At 36.7% G+C, this 22,949-nt stretch overlaps 1 protein-coding gene across 1 annotated transcript in view; it reads left to right on the forward strand.

Moving 5' to 3' along the window:
- Positions 1 to 22,949, forward strand: part of ABI3BP (ABI family member 3 binding protein) — a 183,622-nt gene that overhangs the window by 16,209 nt on the left and 144,464 nt on the right. Inside the window, exons 2-4 of the mRNA XM_075105227.1 lie at positions 8,455 to 8,634; positions 18,098 to 18,166; positions 21,175 to 21,307. Of these exons, the coding sequence (XP_074961328.1) occupies positions 8,455 to 8,634; positions 18,098 to 18,166; positions 21,175 to 21,307 (382 nt within the window). The remainder of the gene's footprint in view (positions 1 to 8,454; positions 8,635 to 18,097; positions 18,167 to 21,174; positions 21,308 to 22,949) is intronic.

Here is a 22,949-nt window from a genome sequence, read left to right on the forward strand (position 1 = left end):
ATTTCAGATATTTATACTCCTTTTGTGGTAAATTTCTATTATAAATGAAATTTCCAAAATCACCCCATGATATGAAAGAAGTATGGAGGGGAATTATAATTTATGCTATCTTATTTGCTGTGCACAGTCTGTCAAGAATGTTGATATGCCTAAAAAAGTTGCCATCTTTCAAATAAAAGTATTTTAAAGGCATAGACAAGAAGGAATTAATTTAAAAATCTCTTGAAAGCATCTTTATTCTGAGTTGGGCAAGTAGTGACGTTGGAATTCCAGCAGATTATTCTTACAGCACAAGACAACTGATGGCAGATGTCCACCTGACAACTGCAGGTTGTTAAATGCAATTTCTGAAAGCAAGTAAATGGACCAAGTGTTTGTGTTGTTGTTGTAGTGGCTGAAAAGATTTCTTTCAGCATCAAGAGAAACTAGAAAATACATACTGTATTTGTACATACTGGAGAGTTACATGAAAATAAGATTATTTATTTTTTAAATTAATTAAATAATTTATTTATTTATATTTGGCCATGAAGTTAGTATGTTACAGCTTGTTCTAGTTATTTCCCAGAGAGACTTAATTTAAATTCTGTATTTCCTGTTGGCTGACATAAGGTGGCTTCCTCTTTAACACACACATCCTCTTCAGAGGTATCCAACTCTCTTACTTGCCATCAGAAGTTAGTGGAATTTAGGTTGTCCAGATCTTTCTTTGATGATGTCTCCTCTTCTAAATTACTGCAAGTCATAGCACAGGTTGTGCTTACCATGCTATCACTTCTAGTCTCCCAGTTACATACAGTGGGAGTTGAAAAGAGGTGCTAACTTCAAAACTTAATAAGGTGGAATCAATGACTAGTTTCTGGTTATCAGTAAAGTAGTAAGCCTTGATAAGAAGGCTAAAATAACCTTTATTCATCCTATCTATCAAGAGCCATAGCCAAAATAAGAAAAAACTACCATTTCTGTATTAAACAGTGTAAGTGGAAAAAATAGCATTTCATAATGAAAGAATTGCTTCTCTTCCTAAGTTGCTTCTTTGAACCAACAGAATGGCTTTGAAATGAACAGAATTGATCGCCTGGGAACAGAGAAACTCAAGTTAAGGAGAGGGTGAGTGTTAGGACTGGAACAGGAGTTGTACTGCTGAAACTTTTCTGATTGCTCATTCCTAAAAATGCACCAGTGGATCTCAGTGTAATAAATGTTGGTCTGTAGGTAAGAATAACATTGCTTTTGTGCACCATTTTTGGAAGCTGCCTGAGCCAAGAGATTCTGTGAGAGTTAAGTTGAAAGATTATGAGTTTAGCTACTTTTGTAGGTAGACATACATGTATGTTTTGTGAAGTTAACTGCTGCATGTTGACAGCCTGTTTTTCTGAAGTAGTGTTAGACTTGTGTATGGAGTGTAGGGATACTAATATTTGGAAAAAAATGTTTAATTGGGGAACTTCGGTTGCAAATGACAAAACTATGTGCAATGCCTTTAGCTTACCATCTCTTAATAAGGTATTTCTTGCCCTTTTTAATTATATGGTCTAAATGGCACCTATTTTCATCATTCTGAGTACTTATTAATGTGGATTTTGTAAGCTGGGAGTGCTGGTGCTTTACGTGAGCTGTGTTGAGAAAGATGGTCTAACATTGTCCACAGCTACCTGACTGGAGGATACAAAGACGACAGACAAATTTTTTGCAGAAGTGCACAGCGATATGACAAGAGGCACTAGGCACAAGTTGGAACATGGGAAATTCCAGTTAGATATTAGGACTTTTTTTTTTTTTTGTAAACCACAAAGATGATAAATACTGGAACTGGTTACCCAGAAATGTTATGGAATCGATGTCCTTAGAGGTGTTCAACACTCAGCTGGATGTGGCCCTGAGCAACCTGATCTGATTAGGTCTGCCTTAAGCAGGGGGTTGGACTAGATGACTTACAGAAGTCCCTCCCACCCTAAATTATTCCATGATTCTATGGTGGTGGCTGTGTTAGAAGAGTGTCTTGTTTTTTCTACTGCATAGAAACAGAACTATTTTTAAATGTTTCCCATTTTAAGCTATATTTGGTTTTGAGCCAAACAACCAATATTTCTCCATGTTTGGGAGCCAAAGTAAATACAAAAATATAAAATAGCAAAAATAAAAGTTGCACAGTGTTAGACTATCATTGAAATCTTGGCTGGTGGTACTATGGCACCAGGTTTGGAAAACGAAAGTACTGCTGTGAACAATTTGATTGAGCGAGGTGGTGCTTGCAAATACATGGTGTTAACCTATTTTCTTAAGGTATGCTTCATTTGTCTAGCACTCTGGGAGGCAGTGCTAGGTCTTGCCTTCATGCCTTCTAAAATCTTTGAAATGGTGAAAAACAAACAGCTTCAATGTAAGGCAAAAGGAATTCTGATGATGAAGCCAAATTTGCTGTAATACAGTACAGCTGTATTCACCGTCTAGTTTTGTAGGGCAGAGTTCAAGGCTCTTCACTCTATGGACAAAAACAAAAAAATAGGACTGTATTTGATCACGAGAGACCATACCCACTTACAGCACACCAGAGGAATCATAGAATAAGTGAAAGTAACATCTTGTCCCATTATTGCTTTTCTTGAGCCTTCAGTGAAGCAGGCAAACAGATAGCTCAAAAAAAAAAGTAAGTTGCCAAGGTGAATTTAGCTCAAAACAAAAAAACCGGTCACTTCGTTTCATTTGTGCTTCATTCCTGAAGTTTGTTGGCTATATCAGCACTTCAGGGTTATTTATGAATGTGTCAATTATTAGTTAATAAATTATCAGCCAGCTGTTGACATATCTTCTTAAGTTGGAGAGAGAAACAGAGTGCTCTTCAGCTGAAGATACTTTATTTGACAGGGCCAAGATATATTTTGGGGTTTGGGTAGTGACAGAAAAAAGCCAGTTAATTTGAATTCCAGTCACCTCATTACCCAAGTTCTCTCACATTCCTTGAAACAGAGGAAAATCAAACCAGCTGGCAATTTTAACTAACTCCACATCTATTGTTACCAACAATATTATAAGGATATAGTGGGGTATGGAACACAGAATTTCAAAGGCTTTAATCTCAGTTACTGAAACAAAATTATTTTGTTTGTTCTTTTGGGAAGTGAACTCTCAGGTGGTTTTATTTGCTTTTATAGGTTGGAAATCCCACTGTCCCCAACACTGAATTGCTGAACAAATACTGCTTTAATGCAACTAGCCCAGTGACCCATTTTGGTTTATGTCCTTATTTCTCTCCAGTAATTATATAGCAAAGGAATGATATAAATCTCTTAGTAGTTACTGTTTTGCCTTTTCAGACTGCTTTGCAATGGTGATTTATTAGGGCAATGTTAGACCTAAACGAAAGGGCTTTGACTGAAATTTTGCTGTAAAAGTAGAAGTTGAAAATTGGACTTCTCTGTTTGTCTTGTAGCTAAATATGAACCATCAGTTAGGACTAGCTGGTATGAATAAGAGATGGTAGCAGTGCTTATGAATTCTCCCCTCTCTTCATTACTCCATGATTAATTAAAGTAATAAGAAAAAGAAGATACTTCACATAATCCCTGGTGGATCCAAAGCTTGAGCAACAAGTGTCCAGCTGAATATTTTGTATATTGTTTTCCATGGCTGCTTTCACATTTTAAAGATGTGAATTTCAGTTAGGTGTTTCAGAGTTATATTTTTCTGAAGTTTCAATGTTTATTCGCTCTTGGCTCCTGTTGCCTATATGTGACCACTTATTTTTTCCAACTAGCCAAACTATGGTGCTCCCAGCTGAATTCTTCAGACCATTTGTAGCTATTTTCTATTCTGAAGAGCTATCGGTGGCTGGTTCCCTCATGATGCAGCTGATTTATTAATCTGTCATTAAAAGTCTTTCCCCTTATAGGTGAAGAGTCCTTTCCCTAGAGTGATTCTAACACTGCAAGTGGTCTGATGCACTTAACATAGTGCTTTTAGTTCAGCTATGCAGTGCATGGTTTGTCCTGCTGGTTTTGGTGATCAGTTGACTTTTGTTCAAGAGAATACTTGCAGATCAGTGTGGAATGTCTGTTGGCAAGCCAGGAGGGAAAGATTGTTTTTCAGAGGTAGCTGTGGGTCCCAGAATCTTTCATTTGGAGATGGCCTCAATGTAAAAGAATTACCCTACAAATGCAAATACTTAAGACCAGAGTTTCAATAACACATGCCAAAAGCTGAGACAAGTGAGTATGAGTTAGGAAAATTCAACCTTGCCTTGCTCTGTGCCTGCAGGTGTTCTCTTCTGTTTGTAAGGTGTTTTCAGAATGTCTTTACCTTGGAATTAGAGGGCGTCTAGTTTATCATTTGACTCTTTCATCAAGGAGACAGGGTGAAAAAACGTATTCTAAAATCATAATATGACAAAGTTATTTTCTCAAAATGAAATACATTCTTATCACAGTATCATAGCCGTCAAGTTCCTGTGACTTCCCTTGTCCATTCCATCATGTTCAGTGAATGTTTATCTGAGTGGTGGGCAAGTAGAGATGTTACTCAGAACAGGAATGCCTGATTTCCCTGTAAGTTGTTCAAAATACTGTGGATCAACACAGGTGAAATTTATTTTGCTAATGTGCTCCTGAGATTTGTCCTCATTTACCAAGCTAATTGATATGAAGTCCTTTATATCTGTACTGCTCCAGGCTGGCCCTCTCTTGACGAGGCTAGCCGTGTCTGTGCAGCACGTGGCATTGAGCTCTCCCCAGCTGGCTGCAGAAGCCACCCTGCGCTGCTGTGCCCTCCCTGTATACCTCTTGTCTGCTCCGAGGATTCCAAGTGACCACGTGGGCCTTCCTTGTAGGCCTTAATATGAGTTGCATTTTGTTAGGTATTCATGGAAGGCTTTTTTGTTTATTTTTAATTCTGACCAGTGTAGCAGAGTAGGGCTTACAGTCTCCTGCACAAAGCTGCCTTTTCCTTTTAGATTCAGGAAATGCTTGGATTTGTTCATAAGGGTCCAGGTCTCCTTTGAACTCATTTGACCTCCTTCAGTCTGGAACATTTTAACTTCTTTTTTAATTCTTTAGGAACTATATAAACGTACTCAGCTATAACAAAAGGGCATTGCTTTGCAGCCTTTTGTATTTCTGATGCTAAGAAGTATACTGTGTGTAGGTGGGCAGAAAAGTGAAGTGTTGGAAGAGTGCAAGGGCTCCTGGAAAGATATTAGAGACAGAAGAGCCAGGCTCATGACTAAGCAGCACACTGACCTGGTTTGGGGAGAAATGTCATTCCCCACAGAGTCATGCCAATAGTGATCTACCATGCATTGATAGTTCTGCCATGACAGAGAGCACTTTCTGTGCTTGATGGCTTCCTTCAGTCCTCATTGTTCTTAGGCTACACAGGAGACAAAACCATTCACTCCCTGGAACCCAAGTGCTTTCACTCAGCAGCTGCGGTTCCCAGCAAGCTCAGGTTCTAACTTCACTTGGGAACCTTTGTTGCCTCGGGTAGAAAAACTTGCCAGTGTTGGCCTTAGTTGCTCCGCTTCAGTCCATACACTTCCAGGAAGTGGTCAGCCTCTGACAGTCATTGTTTTACAGTTAAAATTCATCCCTCAATTTCAGTGACTCTGGAATGCACGCAGCCCATGGAAGGGAATGTGGATTAGTTGTATGAAGTGTAGCATCTGTGTTGTTGCTTTAGCACAATTATTTTCCTTTAAAAATGTGCAGCTAAATAATAGTGAAGGAGGCTGTTTGTCTGCCTTGCCCTGTGCTGCTCTTTGGGTCAGGCTGCACCTTCAAGAGGAAGGAGAGAAGAGTGCCCTTGCTGAGATTGGCTGATCCCTTTCACCTAGGGCAACTTCTGCTGTGTGGAAAGAAGGAAATAGTAAGCAAGGCACTTACAGAAGGGGCAGAAGATAGTTATGTTAGAAGAGCATGGAGCCAACCCTTTAGCTAGATCTCCAAGGGGAGGAAAAGGAAGATATTTTCCTAAACACTGTGGTGACACTGTAGTATTTGTTGCCATCCAGGCCATCACTGGAAGGATCCTGTACTTAAAAGTGAGCTACAGGGAAAGAACCTGCCCTTGTGGGGATGATAGGATTAATTTTTTTAAATTTTAAGTTAATCTCCTTGTCTTCTGTTCTGCCTTGTTCTATATTTTTAAAAACACATTATTCCTGTTTATGTTCTGCCAGAACTGGCTTTGAGTTTAAAAACTCTTTTGGTGGCTTTCATGTGCTAGCTATAAAGAAAAGATCTAAAGGGTCCTACATCAAAGCTGTTGCTGTCTTGGGATCCCATTTAGACTTTCTGTTTTTAGAAACTTCACTGCCAGGTTTTAGGCTTAAATAAAATCAAGACCCCATAACTGACACTTATGAATAAAATACAATATCTATCTAATTGGAATCAAAGCCAGTTGAATTCAGTCTTGAATTAGAATTAGGTTTTCAAATTAATGTAAAGTATAACTAAGAGATGTAGAGAAACACTTGTATAAACAAACAAAAAAGTGAAATTATTGTAAATTATAAATTTGAAAAGGTCTTCACTAAAGTTTATTAAAATCCAGTTTTGGGTCTGATTAAGAATTTTAATACAGAAATGAAATTATTATCTCATATTTTCATATTTGAATCAAGTGGTGTAAGTCTTGCTTTCTTCTTTTTACTAAGCATCTTTACGAAGCATATTAGAGGGGTTTGAAGTCTGTTGGGTTTTCTTCCTGGTTTCTGCTCTTTGGAGCCTTGTTGATATTTAAAGTGGTACACGTGCAGTCATTTCATATACTGAAAATAAAAGAAGTTAGGATTTCTCCCAGACCAGGAAGCAACCGCCACCCCTTCCCCTGTGATGGTATTGTACTGCTGAAAGTGTCAGTGTGGTGAGTTTTCTAGAAGCCTTGCAGTCTTCTGCAACCTGGCAGAGTTGCCTTTGGAAAACTGTGACAGTTTCCTGGCTGAGTGCTTTTTCTTGATCTGTCTTTAGATAAAGAAAGAGTCTCATCGGAGGCACATGTTTTCCATTAGTTTTACTCATACGCTTCTTTCTATAAAGGGAAGAGGCATGAAGCGTTTGGCTTAAGTCTTTACATTCAGTGTGCAGACAACTGCAGGTGCTTGACAGTACTACTAAATCATCTTCACAGATTGGGGATTGTGGCCTCTCAGCAACTCTAGTAATCAGAATTTCTCAAAAAAAAAAAAAAAAAGAGGGTAGGCTGGGGTGGTACCAGAGAATCAATATGTACTTGTGTAAAGAAACTATGAATATCAGTCTGCAATTATTGAGAGACAGGAAGGAAGGGAGCTGAAGTGAGGGAGAGAAAGAAAGAAAAGGAAATTCAGTATCACTCATCACTCAACCCTGTTATTTAATGACAGATGATGCATCTCATTATTTTTCTTCAGGATTTAGCTCCTGAAGTTAAATGATTTTGTGCAAATTTCTGTTTTTTCCTGAAAAGTTAATGTCAGCCTTCATGATTGGAGAGATGCCTGAAAATGTGTTGGAAATAAAAATTTGTGTTTTGAGAATGAGAAGAGAAATAATAACCCAAAATGTACTATTCTAGGGCCAGTGTTGTAAGTTGGGGGAGAAGTAATTACTTTTTCTTTAAGCATTAGCATACAACAGTTCTCAAAATAGGATAAGGCTAACAGTGACAAGGGAATATTAAAGCTGTAAGTACCAAGGAAGGAAAAGCCAATTCTCCCTCACCCCACCAAAAGAAGAAAAAACACCTTTTTGTAGCCTAAAAAACTTATTGTTATGAAGTCATTCTGTGTTGTTTTAAGTTAAATTTTTGTAGATGGATATACAAGATGTTTCTTGCTTTATGTGCGGCTCCCCTGGAAAGCATAAAAATGAATGTTTAAAAAAGGTTTCTTAGTAATTTTTACTGAAGTATGTATGTTGGTTAGGTATCCTGGTGTAATTCCAACTAGAAAATTACATTTCCAGCCCAACACAGCAAAAAAAATATATAGTTGTATAATTTTTATTTGGATCTAGTTACTATTTATGCTCTACCCTAAATTTGCAGTATGATTAACTTAATGTTAAAACTTCATACCTTTTACTAACAACAAAAAAAAAAAGAAATCTAATTTGCAGGTTTTTCATCTATGGGTTCTGTAGATGGCTAATACTACTATAACTCCCACATTTAAAGGAAAAATACTTGCTTTTTTTCCAGTTACTTCATGCACTTTTCTGTTACTGCAGTTGTAGAAGATGTTACAGCTAATGATAGTACTAAACTATTAATGGAAAAACAGACATGTTGGAAACCACAATTTTACATGGCTGTTAGTTTACTTCTGAAAATACACTTAGTTTCCAGGGGACTCCACCTTTAAGCAATTGTACGGTTGCTTGCAACTAGCAAATTAAACAGCCCTACCTTGTATTCCATTCATGAATATATGATTATAAGATAATGCATTCTGATCTTTTTTTTTTACTCTTTCCCCAGTGAAAAGGCAGAGTCTGAAAGTTCAGATCAATGCAACAGATGACACCGTTTGCATGAGGTATCTTCGACCAAGTCAAAACACCAAACTAGAAGGTTTTGTCCTGGGTTATGGAAGCAACTTCTTCTCTAATCAGTACATTCCTTTACCTTCAGAAGGAAAAACCTACATAACAGAACTTGGTAAGGCACATTTGTTTTGCATGTGTCGTGGTTCAGCCCCAGTTGGCAACTAAACACCACGCAGCCGCTCACTTGCTCTCCCCACCCTTGTGGGGTGGGGGAGAGAATCAGAAGAGCAAAAGCAAAAGCAAAAACTTGTGGGTTGAGATAAGAACAGTTTAATAATTAAAATAAAATAATAATTATGATAATGATTATGATGATGATAATAACAGTAACAATAATAATGATAATATAATTAAAAGGAAAAGAGGAAAAAAAACCCAAAACCACAAGCGATACAACCGCTCGCCACCCGCCGACCGATGCTGCCTGTCCCCGAGCTGCAATTGCTTCCCTCCTCCCCCAGCCAGCCCCTCCCAGTTAAGATACTGGGCATGACATTACATGATATGGAATATCCCTTTGGTCTGTTTGAATCTGCTCTCTCAGCTGTGCCCCCTCCCCTCCCGGCTTCCTGTGCACCTGGCAGAGCATGGGAAGCTAGAAAAGTCCTTGGCTAGTACAAGCACTACCCAGCAACAACTAAAACATCGGTGTCTTATCAACATTATTTTCATACTAAGTCCAAAGCACAGCACAATGCCAGCTGCAGTGAAGAAAATTGACTTTATCCCAGCTAAAACCATGAGAACATGCTACTGTTGTCATGAATTGTGGGAAGAGGGCGAAGAGAATGTGAACCTTCGGGTTTCTTAATTTTTGTTTTTATTGGGTTGTTGCTCAGTGCTTTTTGTGTTTGTTTAAGGTTGCCTTGAAGAATTTCATATGAAAGTGGAATTAGGAGATCATTCAAGGAGAACAAATAGTTCTTGTTTGGAAAAGTTTGCTACTGGTATTTGTTTTGAGGATTGTCATTGTACAAAGAGATTGTACTATACTGACCACATCACATATCAAATGGGATGATTTGCCTAAAATTCTAATTATAAAGTAGAATACAAGGGAGATGTTCATGTTTTTAACAAATGGTACAAGAAGAAATGAAACAGTTTTGAGAACTGTGTAGTTGATTCCCTTTGCTAGAAACTTTCACATCAAAATGATACCTCTTCTGGCAGGGGCCTATTCCAGTTCTATGCATTATAAATAACAATAACTTATTATACCATAACTTCTATGTCAGAGGTTACGGATGGAATTCCATGAGCTGTTGTATGGAAGAGATTAAACCACATCAAGAATGTTATATCCTGTTGCCTGGGATAGGGAGGAAGAAGGGAATTTGGTTGTCCCTTTGACTTGTGGTTATGTCAGTGTGGGCAGGATAGCAAAACAGTAGAACTGGATTAGTTAGAAATGCCTGATGAATGATTGAAACGTTGACTTATCAAGAGTTGACCTTTTAAGAAATCTGTTCAATCTCTGAGGATTTTCCTGTTGCTTTCTTTAATTTTTTTCTAGCCTGAAATGAATCTGGGTGTAATGCCAGTGATCTTGGTGTAAAATGAGGGGGAAGAAAGGATGCACAAGCACAGAAGTAGCAATTGCCATCTTTTTGATGTGGTCAGTTAAGGCAATTCTGGGGGTTTGCTCCAGGCTGAAAACTGCAGAATAAAAAAGAATAAATAAGATGTTAGACACAGAATGATTCAGATATTAGATATTTTCATTAGATCACTGTAGCAAAGGTTGACTTTTTCCTTTTCACGGATTGGTATTCGTGGGATCTCTCTGTAATTTCTCACTAATCCAGTGTTTGAGTTTATAACCATTGCTTAAGCTGTGTTTGATTTATCAGATTTATCTCATGTGTAACTTTCACTACGAATGGCGTACAGGATCTTCTGTAGAATACTGTGAATTGGGCATAAATAATACCTGTATAGTTGTGTCGCAGTAGTGAGGACTAATATTTTTCTCTGAGATCCTTGGAAAGAGGAAAAAGCCCTGAATATAATGTCACATATTACATTCTTTAGCTTTAATACCTAATGTTTTGTGAAACTGAAAACAGAAGGCTGAATGTCACTGGGAACATAAGGTATTTTGTAACTCCAACGTTTATAGCTAATGCTGGAAACTGTAGACACCTTTCTTTAGTTCTGCATCAGAAAGGTAGCCACACGCATATTCATTAAAGCTTACTGTTAAGCGATCAGAATCTTGTAGCAATGAGCACAGAAGGTGAGAAAACCCATGATGCATGCAGCCTATAATGAAATGAACACATTTTCTCTAGTGTATCTGGAGAGGGAACAGCACAAGTGTTGGGGACTACTCTCCTTTTCCTTTTTAATTATTTTAAAGGAGAGTAACTTCAGAATTTTAAAACAATAATACAAGTTGTCAGTCAGTTTCCTAGTGACGATGAATCTATGGTTCTGACCTCTGAGTGTCCAGTAACTACAAATGCAACATGCAGCATAATATAAAGACTAGCATTTCCAACTTCAATAAAATGTTATTTTGGAAAGGAGAGGAATAAAAGAAGCTAGCAGCAATAGGTACTTCATGTTGCAAGCATTTATTTAAGACAATTTAAAGTACATTTATTGGAGCTATTGCTTTTAATTAAGAGATTTAGTGTTATATGCTTTGTGGACTTGTTTTATTGGAGTTTGAAAGCAGAGAATTTCATTAATATTGAACACCACATTAAGCTGCAGCTTTGATAGTACTTTCCAAGTGTGTACAGAACGTGAGCTAAAGGAAGAAACATCAGGTGTGGTTTTGGCTCTATTTTAGAGTGATTAGTGTGGCAGAAGTGAAGACTGCGGTATGTTGCTAGCACCCCCCACAGTTTCAGGGACCAGCTGCTGGCACAAACTGGAGGAATTGCAGGATGGTTCTTTGTTTTAGGAACAATGGTTAGGTTTTATTCTGACAGCCAGAGAACTTAACTCAGCACATGCTTTATGTGGATGTTAATAAAAATAAGGTTTTGTAAAGGGGCAATAAAACCACTCTCAAGATACTTTCCAAAGACACAAACCCCCTAGACACCTATTGCTGAAAAATCTTATGTTACCTTTGTGCTCCTAGTACATCTCACATGTGATGACGTTGGCCTAGTATGCTATCTTCATATTAAAATGATATATTTATAAATCTTCACACTAAAAATTGTCTATTCCATGTTCTAGATATTCTAGTGATTCAAGAGCCACTGTACGCTTTGCGAAAGGTCTTCAGTGGGTTCCACATATTTTTCCAGAATCAGAACTAGGTTAATACGAAAATATTCACATTCACCCTGAGAACTCCTCTTGGTCCTCTCATGCTTTGGCTTGTCTGACTTTTACAGAAAGCAGATGAACTTTACAGGTTGCCCTGAACAGTGGTTGGTTGTGGCTTTTACCGAACAGGATGCAGAGGGAGTGATTCTCAAATGTGAAAAGACATTGTGGCCTATTTAGACAAAGGCTCATGCAATTTAATGCTTCCTCCTCTCCTGTCAGTTTTAGTGGTTCATAGAAAGAAAATACTTCCCCCAATCAATTTAGGGACTTTAATCACAACCTTAAATTGGTTTGGTAGCTGAAATGTAAAGATTAGAAATGGAGATTTAAGGGCATTTTTTAGTTTCTAAAAGATACATTTTCCAAATGGATTAAGGAACATTGCTTTAGAATGTAATTGCCTGAGAGAGTGACTATCTCTATATCTACGCAAAAGTGGGTCTTGTTCCTAGTAATATTAAACTTGTCTATTCAGTGAAGATGGTACAGATATGCAATGAAGTGTAGACCCTACTCAAAGAAAAATAAATCATTTCATTAAATTAGTAGTTAGGCCAATGTAAGAAAGCATAAAGACTTTGCATACAAGTCAGTCATGATTCCCTCCCTGAAATTGATCAATCCTTTAAAATGTCCTTTGTCCTTTATAACAAACAGTATGGGTCTACACAGCAGAATGAAGTGCCTTGCAGACATTGCCCTGATTTAGCTCTGCATGCCTGGTTTTGTTAATGGAGCAGCATAATAGGTATTCTATTTGCGATAATTGTCCCTGATTGGAACTGGAGTATGGGAAATGAAGCAATCACAAACTTGGGTTTTTTTAATAGATGACACAATATACACAACCATATATATCTCTAAAGCTCATCACTTCCACATTTCACTGTTGATTAAGATGAAATTTATTGTCACATTTTCTGCTGGGTCATACACCTCTTATGATGCTGTTAACAATAAACTTGAAGTAAGCAGATTTATTAATTCATGAAATGACATGTGTATATGTGCATATATTTTAAAAGAAATTAATAAGGTTGTGACCTTTCCTAGGATTGCTGGGAGAGATGTATGACTTTATAGAAAGTGTGACATCCACCTACATTTCATCCATTAAAATATTCAGCACCTCACTGCAGTGATTCTTATCTTAAAATATTTGGTTTTTCTTGCTTTTGCAGCTAAGATAATAGCCTAGCCAGCAATTGTGTAACATTAACCATTAATTGGGAACTGCCGGCAGAGGGCATGTACAAAGAGAAAAGGGTTCTGTTGTATTTCCTGAACTTTTCTTCATGCATTGCTAGATAGATGAATTTGAATCACAGTGAAGGGTAAATTACAATGATCAGGCATCATCAAAGGTCAGACCAAAGAAGTATGCCTCTTTATCAGGATAGAAGATGTGTCTATTGTATGTATCAAACGCTATAGATACAAATACTATTGCTTTACAGATACTAGTGCCTCAGGTGAGTGACTAGTCTTGTCTCCTGCTTTAGTTAGGTGTACACACCTGCCAGAGTGTTGTGCTTTGGTCCAAAGTGACATTGCTCTGTTCAGCTGTGGACATTTAAACTTGAAAGAGCAATTCTAATGTCATATTGGTGCCTCTCAACTGAATTGTGAAAACAACCCATGTTTGGGGAATTACAACGCTAAGAATTGGGCATGAATTTGTTGAATAGCACTTCTCTGGTACGTCTGGACATTTTCTTGTAGTACCCTTTGGCTAAAGAATTGAAGGTTATCACTATGTGGACTTCATTTCTGGTCTGTAACTTCAAGGTGTTTGTAAAGGGACAGTTGTGTGCCAGCTGAAAGCAGCTCTTAGCCATGACATTTTTCTTTCCAGCCTTAATAAGGGGTCTAGGCAGTAACAGGTTCAAACAAGTGGATTTATTATGTTAGTCTTATAGTACCAGCCCTTCAAGAATGTGTTAAGCAGCGAGGAACTGCTAAGATTTTAATAGAAAATTTGCAAATATATTTGAAACTGAACTTATTAAAGTTCGCATTTTTCTGTAAGGGTCCTTAATTTATGAGGTTCTGGATCCTTGTGAGATGAGAGATCTGTATCTTACATCTGTATCATATGTTATTCTGTATATATTGGTGTATGTTGAAATTATTTCTGGAGGCAGATGCCCTGGATTCGTGGATCCATGTCCAGATATTTGAACAATAGGTTTAATTATGTAACTACCATTTTCTTATTAAACACAATTCATACAAAGTAAGAAATACTCAGCAGTAAATAGAATTGTCTGTACTGTGTGATTTGATTTGCATTTACTTGAGGTCATAATTTTGTTTTAGAAATGCACTTCTCTCTTCAAATATATTTCAGTGTAAATAGTTTATATATTCTGTGAATCAGGACACACAGTCAGAAGCCCATATTTTTATGGGTCTGACAGTCACCTTTCTGCTGCCTAGCTCTTATTTCAGCAGTCAATTCAATTTCTCCCTTAAGCATTAAGATAAAGTAGCACAAGATAAATCATGGTTTTATTTAGGTTTCTGTATTTCACAGCATTTTCTTTTTCTCCTCCTATGTTACTGACCTCTCCCCAAGATTCCTGCTTCTTATAGACATGGATTTGTAGAGTGGATTATGCATCATAAAGGAACACAGATGATCATAAAGAGTTCTTGCAACTTGGTAGAGTTTAACACATGGGTGAGGCAACATTTTAAGCCCCTGAAAATTAATTGAGTCATAGTAGCATCAGATGATTTCCATGTTGTGATGATAACTGATAAACATATTTCTCAGCAGGAGGACTGAATCAGTGTGAAAACTCAATGGCCTTCTGAATTTAAGAGAAATGTTAAATTGCAGTGGAAGACTAAGAAAGAACTCCCATTTCTAAACCTGAATCAGGGCTCATTATATGAGGTTAAGCAAGCTGTCGGCCTTTCTTGGTTTCAGTTTCCTTGGGTATAGAATGTATCTCTGTCCAGAATAGAAGCATTTCAAGGCTTGTGTTCTTCAGTCCATGCATAACTCTTTGATACTGTTCATCAAACAGGTTAATTTAGGTTCATCTACAGTTGTACTCTTAACGCCTGTGTAGTAGCATGGGTGATTCTACTCAGGAATGGCAAATCATATTTCTAAATTAAGATATATTTTTAGTTAAGTTCAGAAAAGAATTTGTGTTGTATCCCAGGTATTGAATGTAGTCTTCTGCTAATTTCAATTTCTGATTTTTAGTTATAATGATCATAAAATTGTCTTACATTTGGTTGTTATAAACCAGACTTTTTAAACCTGCTTGTTCTGTAGCAGAGCTCTCTCAACATCTAGTCTTAGCCTGTTTTCCTAAATACTTCCTTTTATAGATTGTATTACAACCAGAAGAGCCATGAGTTCTCTGGGAAATGGGGATGTGCTGTATTCTTTATTAAGGCAACATTTGCTAAATTCATAAAAAAGCTTAATGAACAACACCCAACACAAAATAATCCTGCTGAGAGCATTTTGTTACAGAACAAAAACACCTGTTAGAACTAATGATTCCTGATAAATACCATGTTTTGTAGCTTTGAGATGTGCAGGGAGAAATTTACATTTTGTTTAACAGATAATCTATTTCTATACTGCTACACATGTCATTTCAGACTTCAGCCAGAATGAATTTTTCCAGTGACAGAGCAGGGCAAAACTAGCTGTTTCAGACCATTTGGATAACTTTCTTTCACAAATTTTGGACTTTTTTTTTTAATGAAACCATAAAATGTTGCACCTTTGAAGACTGATTTTGCAATTCATGAGCTTTCAAGGTGATGCTTGAAACTAATTTTGTTGAAGTTAACGTTGCTCAATATTTTGTGGGAATTATAACAGTCTCACAAGTGAGCATTAATGTACAGCAGAAATTATTTTCATGTCACTTATGTCTGGTTTTAAGTCTCAATACAAAATAAGTCCAGGTGATTGCACAGACCCCAGAAGAACTGTGTGCTTCCCTAAATATTAAAAAATACTTTTTTGGAAGTAAAGAGGTATTTGCACTTTGGGATTGCTTTTTCTTTTTAACTAATCTTTTTTTTTCCACGCTGCTCTGAGCAGCTGTTTTCAGTGCTCACCTTAGTTATGCTTATATTGGGTGCAGTTGAAACCTGTTTAAAAACAACAATTAAACAATTGAAGTACACCCATAGTATGTATTTCCAGAGACTTAGATGCATAGAGTCAGTGAAGTTGAGTGGTTTTCCCCACTCTTACTTAAAAGCGGCACAGCCTTTTAAGTAGCACAGCAAGCTTTTGATTTATTCAGTATGGGTTTTTCTTCCTCTCTCCTTACAGAAATCTGGATGTAAGAGAAAAATTGAATGATTTCTCAGTGGGTCTGTTTAACTGGTAGATTTCAAGGTAGCTGTTACACTGAGAAATGCAGGAAATTCAATCTGTTATGCTTAGATACAGATTTAAATAAATGTACCTAACTAGAAGAAGAATTTTACATAGAGTAATCCCTTTTAAAAAAAACCTGCAGCTAAAGTAGTTTTGGTCAGTGTATGGTGAGCCAAATTCTGCCCATGGATATCTCTTTGGAAGTTCCTATGGCTTCTTTTCTAGTATTGCAGTTCAGTGAGAATAGAGCTTGGGTTTAAATAATTATGAAGGGCAGAAATCTCTGACATGTGATGTCAAGAGTAGGGGAAAATCTTCTTTCTGAAGATGAATTTCCCAAACTAAATCACCATCTCAACATTGTTTTAATCAAAGCATTTATTATTTTAAGCTGCAGCGGGAAGTTATCTGCATTTCGCTGCCAGAAATATGAATATATCTGAACTTGTGGCCTCTCGCCATGCGTGCTTCTGTCATCCAAACTGCATCAGATGTCTCTCAAATGTGTTAGAGTTTGTGTAGAACTTGGTTTGCTTCATTTCATTATTTCCTGTGAAGACTAGTATTTCCAGAACTTTTCCAGGCTGGATCTTGACTGACACCCAGCGAGCATTGACACTGCATACTTTAAAATGGCTGCAGTTCTTATGTACTTTAAAAGAAACTTAGGCCATTCAGGTAAGATTGAATTGAAAAGCAAAGTTATTGTCTTTGGAAGGGCTTTTCATTTTATTTTTTTTTACTATGTTATATAACCTGTTCTGTTAGCTTTTTGAAATGAAGTGGTTGAACCATTTACAGGAAGTGGCACAAAAAAAGGTAGAACTAGAGTTAGGATGGAGAGAGATTTTTTCTTTCCCGTAAAGATTTAAAAAAATATTTTGCAAAGGTTCATTTTTCCTGAGAGAAAATGCGTAAGGGTTAAAATTAAAAGAAATGTAAATGTCATAAAGTCTGGAAAATACAATTTGTCTGAGATGAATTTATTGTATAAGAAAAATCATTTAAACTGTTGCTCTCCTGTTGCATGCAACATTATTTCTAATGTAACAGTACCCAGAGGTTCCAGCCAAAGTCACAGCCCTTTGTGGATTTTACATAAATATTAGTCCCTTTCTCTTAAATGTTAGTAATCACTTTACTTTCGTAAAGATTATTCAAAACTGTCAAAGCACTTAATAGTTAAATCTCATAAGAAGTCTTTGGAAAAATTATGTAAACCTAATTATGAAACAAACTGGTAACAGGTGTGGAGACTCTCTTAAGCATGTCTGACATTGTGTTGTTTCCTGCAACCAGACAATCATGCAAATCTTGAATGATTTAGTATTAGTCTACCGGGGATGTGCTCCTAAATGAGCAATGCATTTTCTTTATTCTTATTACAATAGGTCAGCTCATTACTGAGAAACTGCTTAAAACAGGAAAACTTAGGTGTATACCCTGAAACAGAATACAGTAAATATTTTAGGAAAAATTCCTCCGGCTCCTGTCAGGAGGGTAGATATCTCTGGTTGTACTCTTTAGGCTTTGCCCTCTTATTACTGCACCTGTTTTACTTGTTTGTTTTGCCATCACCTCTTCCTCATTATCTGGGTTTTCATTCCTCTTCACTTTCCAAGTAATGTTTGCATTGAAATGTTACAGGTATGTCCTGCTATGCTGTGTCTCAGTCAAAAAGAATTGCCGTATCTTTTGTGTATGGGTGTATGATTTTTCCTAATGGCTAGAATATTTCTGAATGATTAGTGAATAAGCCTTAAAGCAAACATGTCAAAAGATCACAAAGATGGGATAACATGTCAAGCATTCACGGAATATTGGACTTTCTTTCATGAACTATGAGTTAATCCGTTTCTCATATAAAGTACACGTGCGAGTACACATCTGTACTAATTGCCTCTTTCTTCATTTGCAGATGCAGAGCCACGGTATTTGGTTTCAGTACGACCAGCACGCGTTTCAAGTAACAAGAAATCTTGTTCAGGTATTTTTCCATTACTGCATCTCTTTCTTAAAGTAGTTAAAGGAAGACAGAATCTTTACTGGGTTTCTCTGAGAAGATATTTGTAACTGTAGGTGTCTGACTGAGATATGCAAATTCCGTATGTGGGAAGGTTAAATGTAGGACAGTATTTCCTAGTCAATAATTAGTCACACATCTGATGTTCAAAACATGCAGAAGTACTTAAAGATTGTTCTTTTAAAAAGTTCTTACGAATGAGAATTGAAATTTAGAATTCTGGTTTCTGATGTTTAAAGGGGTAACAAGTACATCGAAAAAAAGTACAGTTTTTAAATACAGTGATCTGGTGTATTGAAGTTACTCCTCCCAAACTACCAGTAAGGAATTCTTCATGCATGGACATGCTTTTTGTTTCTCATTGGAAATGGTAACTTCTGTGTGTATATCTGTAAATCAGTACTACTACTAAGTTTGCCGATTCAAAGAGTTAAGGAAAGAGGGATGTTTCTAGCTTAAACTATATATAGAAAAGCAAAAATCTGAATTTGATTCTTGTCTGTTCTGAAGACCTTAATCATGTCATTAATATTGTTAGTTTTAAATTCCTTCCTTTAATATGGAGATGACTTTCAGCATCACTGAACCGTTGCAAAGAATAAACTGATAGTATATATGTATATGTTTATAGTTTGAGATCTTCATATGATTTTTTTTCCTAATTCCGGGTAACTGCTTGGGATTAATTTGTTCTTGCTCTTGGCCATATGTAAAACAGTATGTCTGGAAAGATTTTTGAAAGTGATTTACTTTTCAGGTGCAACACATATATATTAAAAAAAACCCAAAACCAACACAAAACAAAACCCACAAACCAACCAAAAAAACCCAAAACAAAACAAAACCCAAACAAAACCAACCAAACAAACAAAAACCAAAACCAAACCACAAAACCAAAAAATGCATAATGCATTATTTGGACATTACTATTTTTTGCACGTACAGTCTACAGAAACAAATTTGTGGAACAAGATTCAGATAGTTGACTTTTCAGTCCAGCAGACAAAGGTGTAAAAGCAGCTGTTGGTTTAGTGCTAGTTAGATATATGCAAGTCTTTTTAGTAGTGAGAACAGTTAAACTGGACACATTACCAAGCATTGTGGTGGAGTTTGAGTCGCTGCAATTTTAAATTTACAAATGAAAACTAGTTACATTTCTAGAAGATACACTGTAGTTCAAACCAATTAATACAGAGAAGTTGTATGGTTTGTATTCATACAGATCAACATAGATGATCCCCAAGGTAATTCCTGGTTTTACAGTGTATAAATCATTGCAGTCTCTTAACTGGAAACTAATAGCGTAATAAAAATCATAATCAAAATCATATGTAGGTCCTCCCAAAAACCAGCATGATTTCAAGTTATATGAGAGCTTGAGGTTTTTTTTTCCTTAAAGCTCACATATTTTCCACGTTTCCTCAAAAAAGGATCAAGAAAGGTGTTTTGCTATTGATAGCAGATTTGCCAGATATTTTGGTAAATGATCAAGCTGGGGGTTTTTTTTAATAATGGGGAAAGGGTATAGGAACTGGAACAAGAAAATTCTTTGGACATTTGCCCTTGTGGAAGTATCGTATGTTCCACGGTATTTCAAAGCACGTCATACTTCCTCTTAAGGGTAGACAGGGTTTTTGTTTGTGGGGTTTTTGTGGCAACATATTCATTGTCGATATACAGTAAAAACCCACATGGTTAATGTTTCTAAACGAGCACATATTTCAACCAACGCACATTGGTTGAAAGTACAAATCAGACTTTCACTGGGGCTTGTTAACTGAAGAGATATTAGGGTTCAAAAGGTATGACAAGAAAGTTAGTCAGATCTGTTTCACAACAGTGAAAAATACAATCCTTAGATCAGTGGCTTATAAACTTTGGGGGAATTTGTGGTCACCTGTACATTTTCTGCAGGTACAAATCCTTCAGATTTTTGAAGTATGTAATGTGGTGTAAAGAATATATGAATTTCCTTTCATTAATCATCTTTCAAACACCAAAGGTTGTCATTGGGCTTATATACATATATACTTATACAGCCACCAACTCAGATCTGCCTAAAGTTAAAAGCAACAGAATTTTTGTAGGTTTTATTTTACTCTTCACAAAGAATGCTATAGAAGGTATGGATTATCTATGGACATAATTGCAGTGTTACTAAGGATCCTGCGAAGAAGTTAGTATTTCTGTCACACACAGAGAGACCTTATAATGTCCTGAACTCTGTGTGGCACCTTCTCTGATGCAGTCCGAGACAGCCAGAGCTTTGAAGTTTATCTGTGTATAGCTTATTCTCATACTAAGCATACCAAAACTACCCACCGTCCATTTTCAAAAACTAGGTTTAATTGGAACATAGGCTGAAAAAGAGAAATAGAGAAAACTTATAATAAGACAAAATTGAAAAAGTTTAGTAAACAAGTCTTCCTTCTACTCGCCAAATAATAGCAAGAATTCCTTTAGGTTTACTCTGGATCTGCAAGTCTGGAACAGAAGTCTTACAGTTTCTTCCTAGGTTGAAATACATGCTGTACAAGTCCAGAGGGGACTTAAAAATAGTCTTTCTGAGGCTTGTATGTCTGATACGTACTTACTAAAGCAGTCCCCTAATCTGTGCTCCTGCTGCCTGCTAGCTGCATCCTCCCTTTCTTTATGCCAACTTTGTACTGCACTTCTTTCCTCTATTCATACTCTGTTGGCTTCAGAGAAGGAGTGGTCTCCCTTCCTTGCAGATGTTTCACTTGCCTCAACTAGAAGCCAATAAACAGATCACACCGTCTCTGCCCCCTTTTTTAAATCATACATTCGAAATGGTGACCATGAAAAAGAGAGAGAACTGTTGACCTGTCCCTTCAAATTTAGAAGAGAAGTAGGCCTTCATTGACTTCATTATCCAACTGCAAAAACTTTTCACTGCATAATGCAGGAGAGAGAAACTAACTTGTAATTGGAATTATATGTTTCCCATGTAGGTCGGACCAAGAATCAAAAGCCTCTGCAGCTGGTAGTTGGCACTCTCACCCCAACCTCTGTGTTCCTCTCATGGGGCATCCTAGTCAACCCTCAGCATGACTGGACAGCAACAAGTAACTGTGCTAGTGACAGGTAACATAACAGAAAGCTGGGGTATTTTTATGATGATCATTATTTAATTCAGTGTAGTTACCTGGTGTGTCTGAAACAAGTTTTTTAGTGGAGATGAAAAAGTTGGAAGCAATAGGTCTGAATGTGAAGTAAGAGTACTTAAATTTGTACTTTGCAAGTCTTTACTTGTCTTGAGTGCAAATTTAGCCAGATGTCTACATGCTTAAGTATGAATCTTGCTATTTCACACTATATGCTTTGTTCTTAAACCAATGGCTTTGGCTCTACCTTCCTTTGTATCTGAATGAATTGAAAGAAACTTTGGTAAATCATAGGAGATATATTGGTTTAAAGTTGGTAAATAGATGAAAAATAAGTCCTGCTGTGCTCTTGTAGGGGAATGATGTTTCAGTGCTATTTGATTTTTGTTTCCTGTATTTGGTCTTATCACTATACTACTTTCCTGATGTTGATACAGTACAGATTCCATTAGTTTTCTGACGTAAGGAAAAGAATACCTCTTCTACTATAATATTTTTGTTTTGCTGTAGTTATTTAATGGGGAGCTCAGGAAGACTCACCAAGTAGCTGTTTAAAGAGAAGTCGCAGTGCTGGGTAGCTTCTCAGTCACGTGCACCATTAGATTTTAGCAACTCTTGGCAGATGAGCAAAATTCATCTGCTGCAATTATTAAAATTGTTAATACAGATGTTTTTGCATGCTCTGTCTTTTCGTGTTCTCTTTGTATTCTTCCTTTTATGACAGAAGAATTTTTTTGTCTTCATTTACATCGTGCAAAGCTCCATTCAACTCAGCAGTGTTCTGTAAAACTAAGAAGAAACTTTGTGCACCCGTGTTTGGGATACATCTACGTCTGGTTTGCAACTATCATCTTTTGGGTTTTTTTAATGCACCTTTGCATTATTGAGATAATTTCCCTATCTCTCTAATTTTTGTCTAATTTATAGGTGTCTAATTTAGACTTGAATCTGCTTTTTTTTGGTGTTGATAATAATGCTCCCATCGATACCATTAAACTGTTAAAAAATCCATCCTATGTAGCCAATACAACAGTCTAAAAGTTTTGGACTAATCCTTTTCAAGCTTCAAAAATTTCTCGTGAACAAATTTGGATCTTCACCACCACTAGAATTTCAAACACTATCAAAAAACGTTAATATTTATTAGGAACTTGTTATGGAATATTATGAACTGTCCAAACATGTAATTTAATTGAATTTTTTTCAGTAGAAATAGAAGTTGGTTTAAGCTACAATTTTGCACTCTCGATCAAGACAGAAGCAAGTAATTTCCTGCAGTTAGAAATTGAAGAAATGAGCTGATCATGGATGAGCCTGTAAAGAGTTCTGCACACATAATGATTTTAGCACCATTTTGCCATGGAACTTATCCTCTCTATGTGCTGTGTCAGCACCAAAGGTACAACACCGGTTGTGCAGTGAGAAGGAAGAACACTTTAGAAGCAGCTTATATCCTTTATAAGATCCTTGAATCTCCATATGGAGATTCAAGGCATATGGTACCCACCACAATGCCTTCTTCAGCTTCAGGTTTTCTCCTCAGTAACGGAATATTCTTGTTGGACATTCATTGACTCAACATTTGAACAAACTCTAACATATTTTGTAATGTTTTCCACTTA

Source organism: Phalacrocorax aristotelis, chromosome 1, assembly GCF_949628215.1.
Source record: "Phalacrocorax aristotelis chromosome 1, bGulAri2.1, whole genome shotgun sequence".
NCBI lineage: Eukaryota > Metazoa > Chordata > Aves > Suliformes > Phalacrocoracidae > Phalacrocorax > Phalacrocorax aristotelis.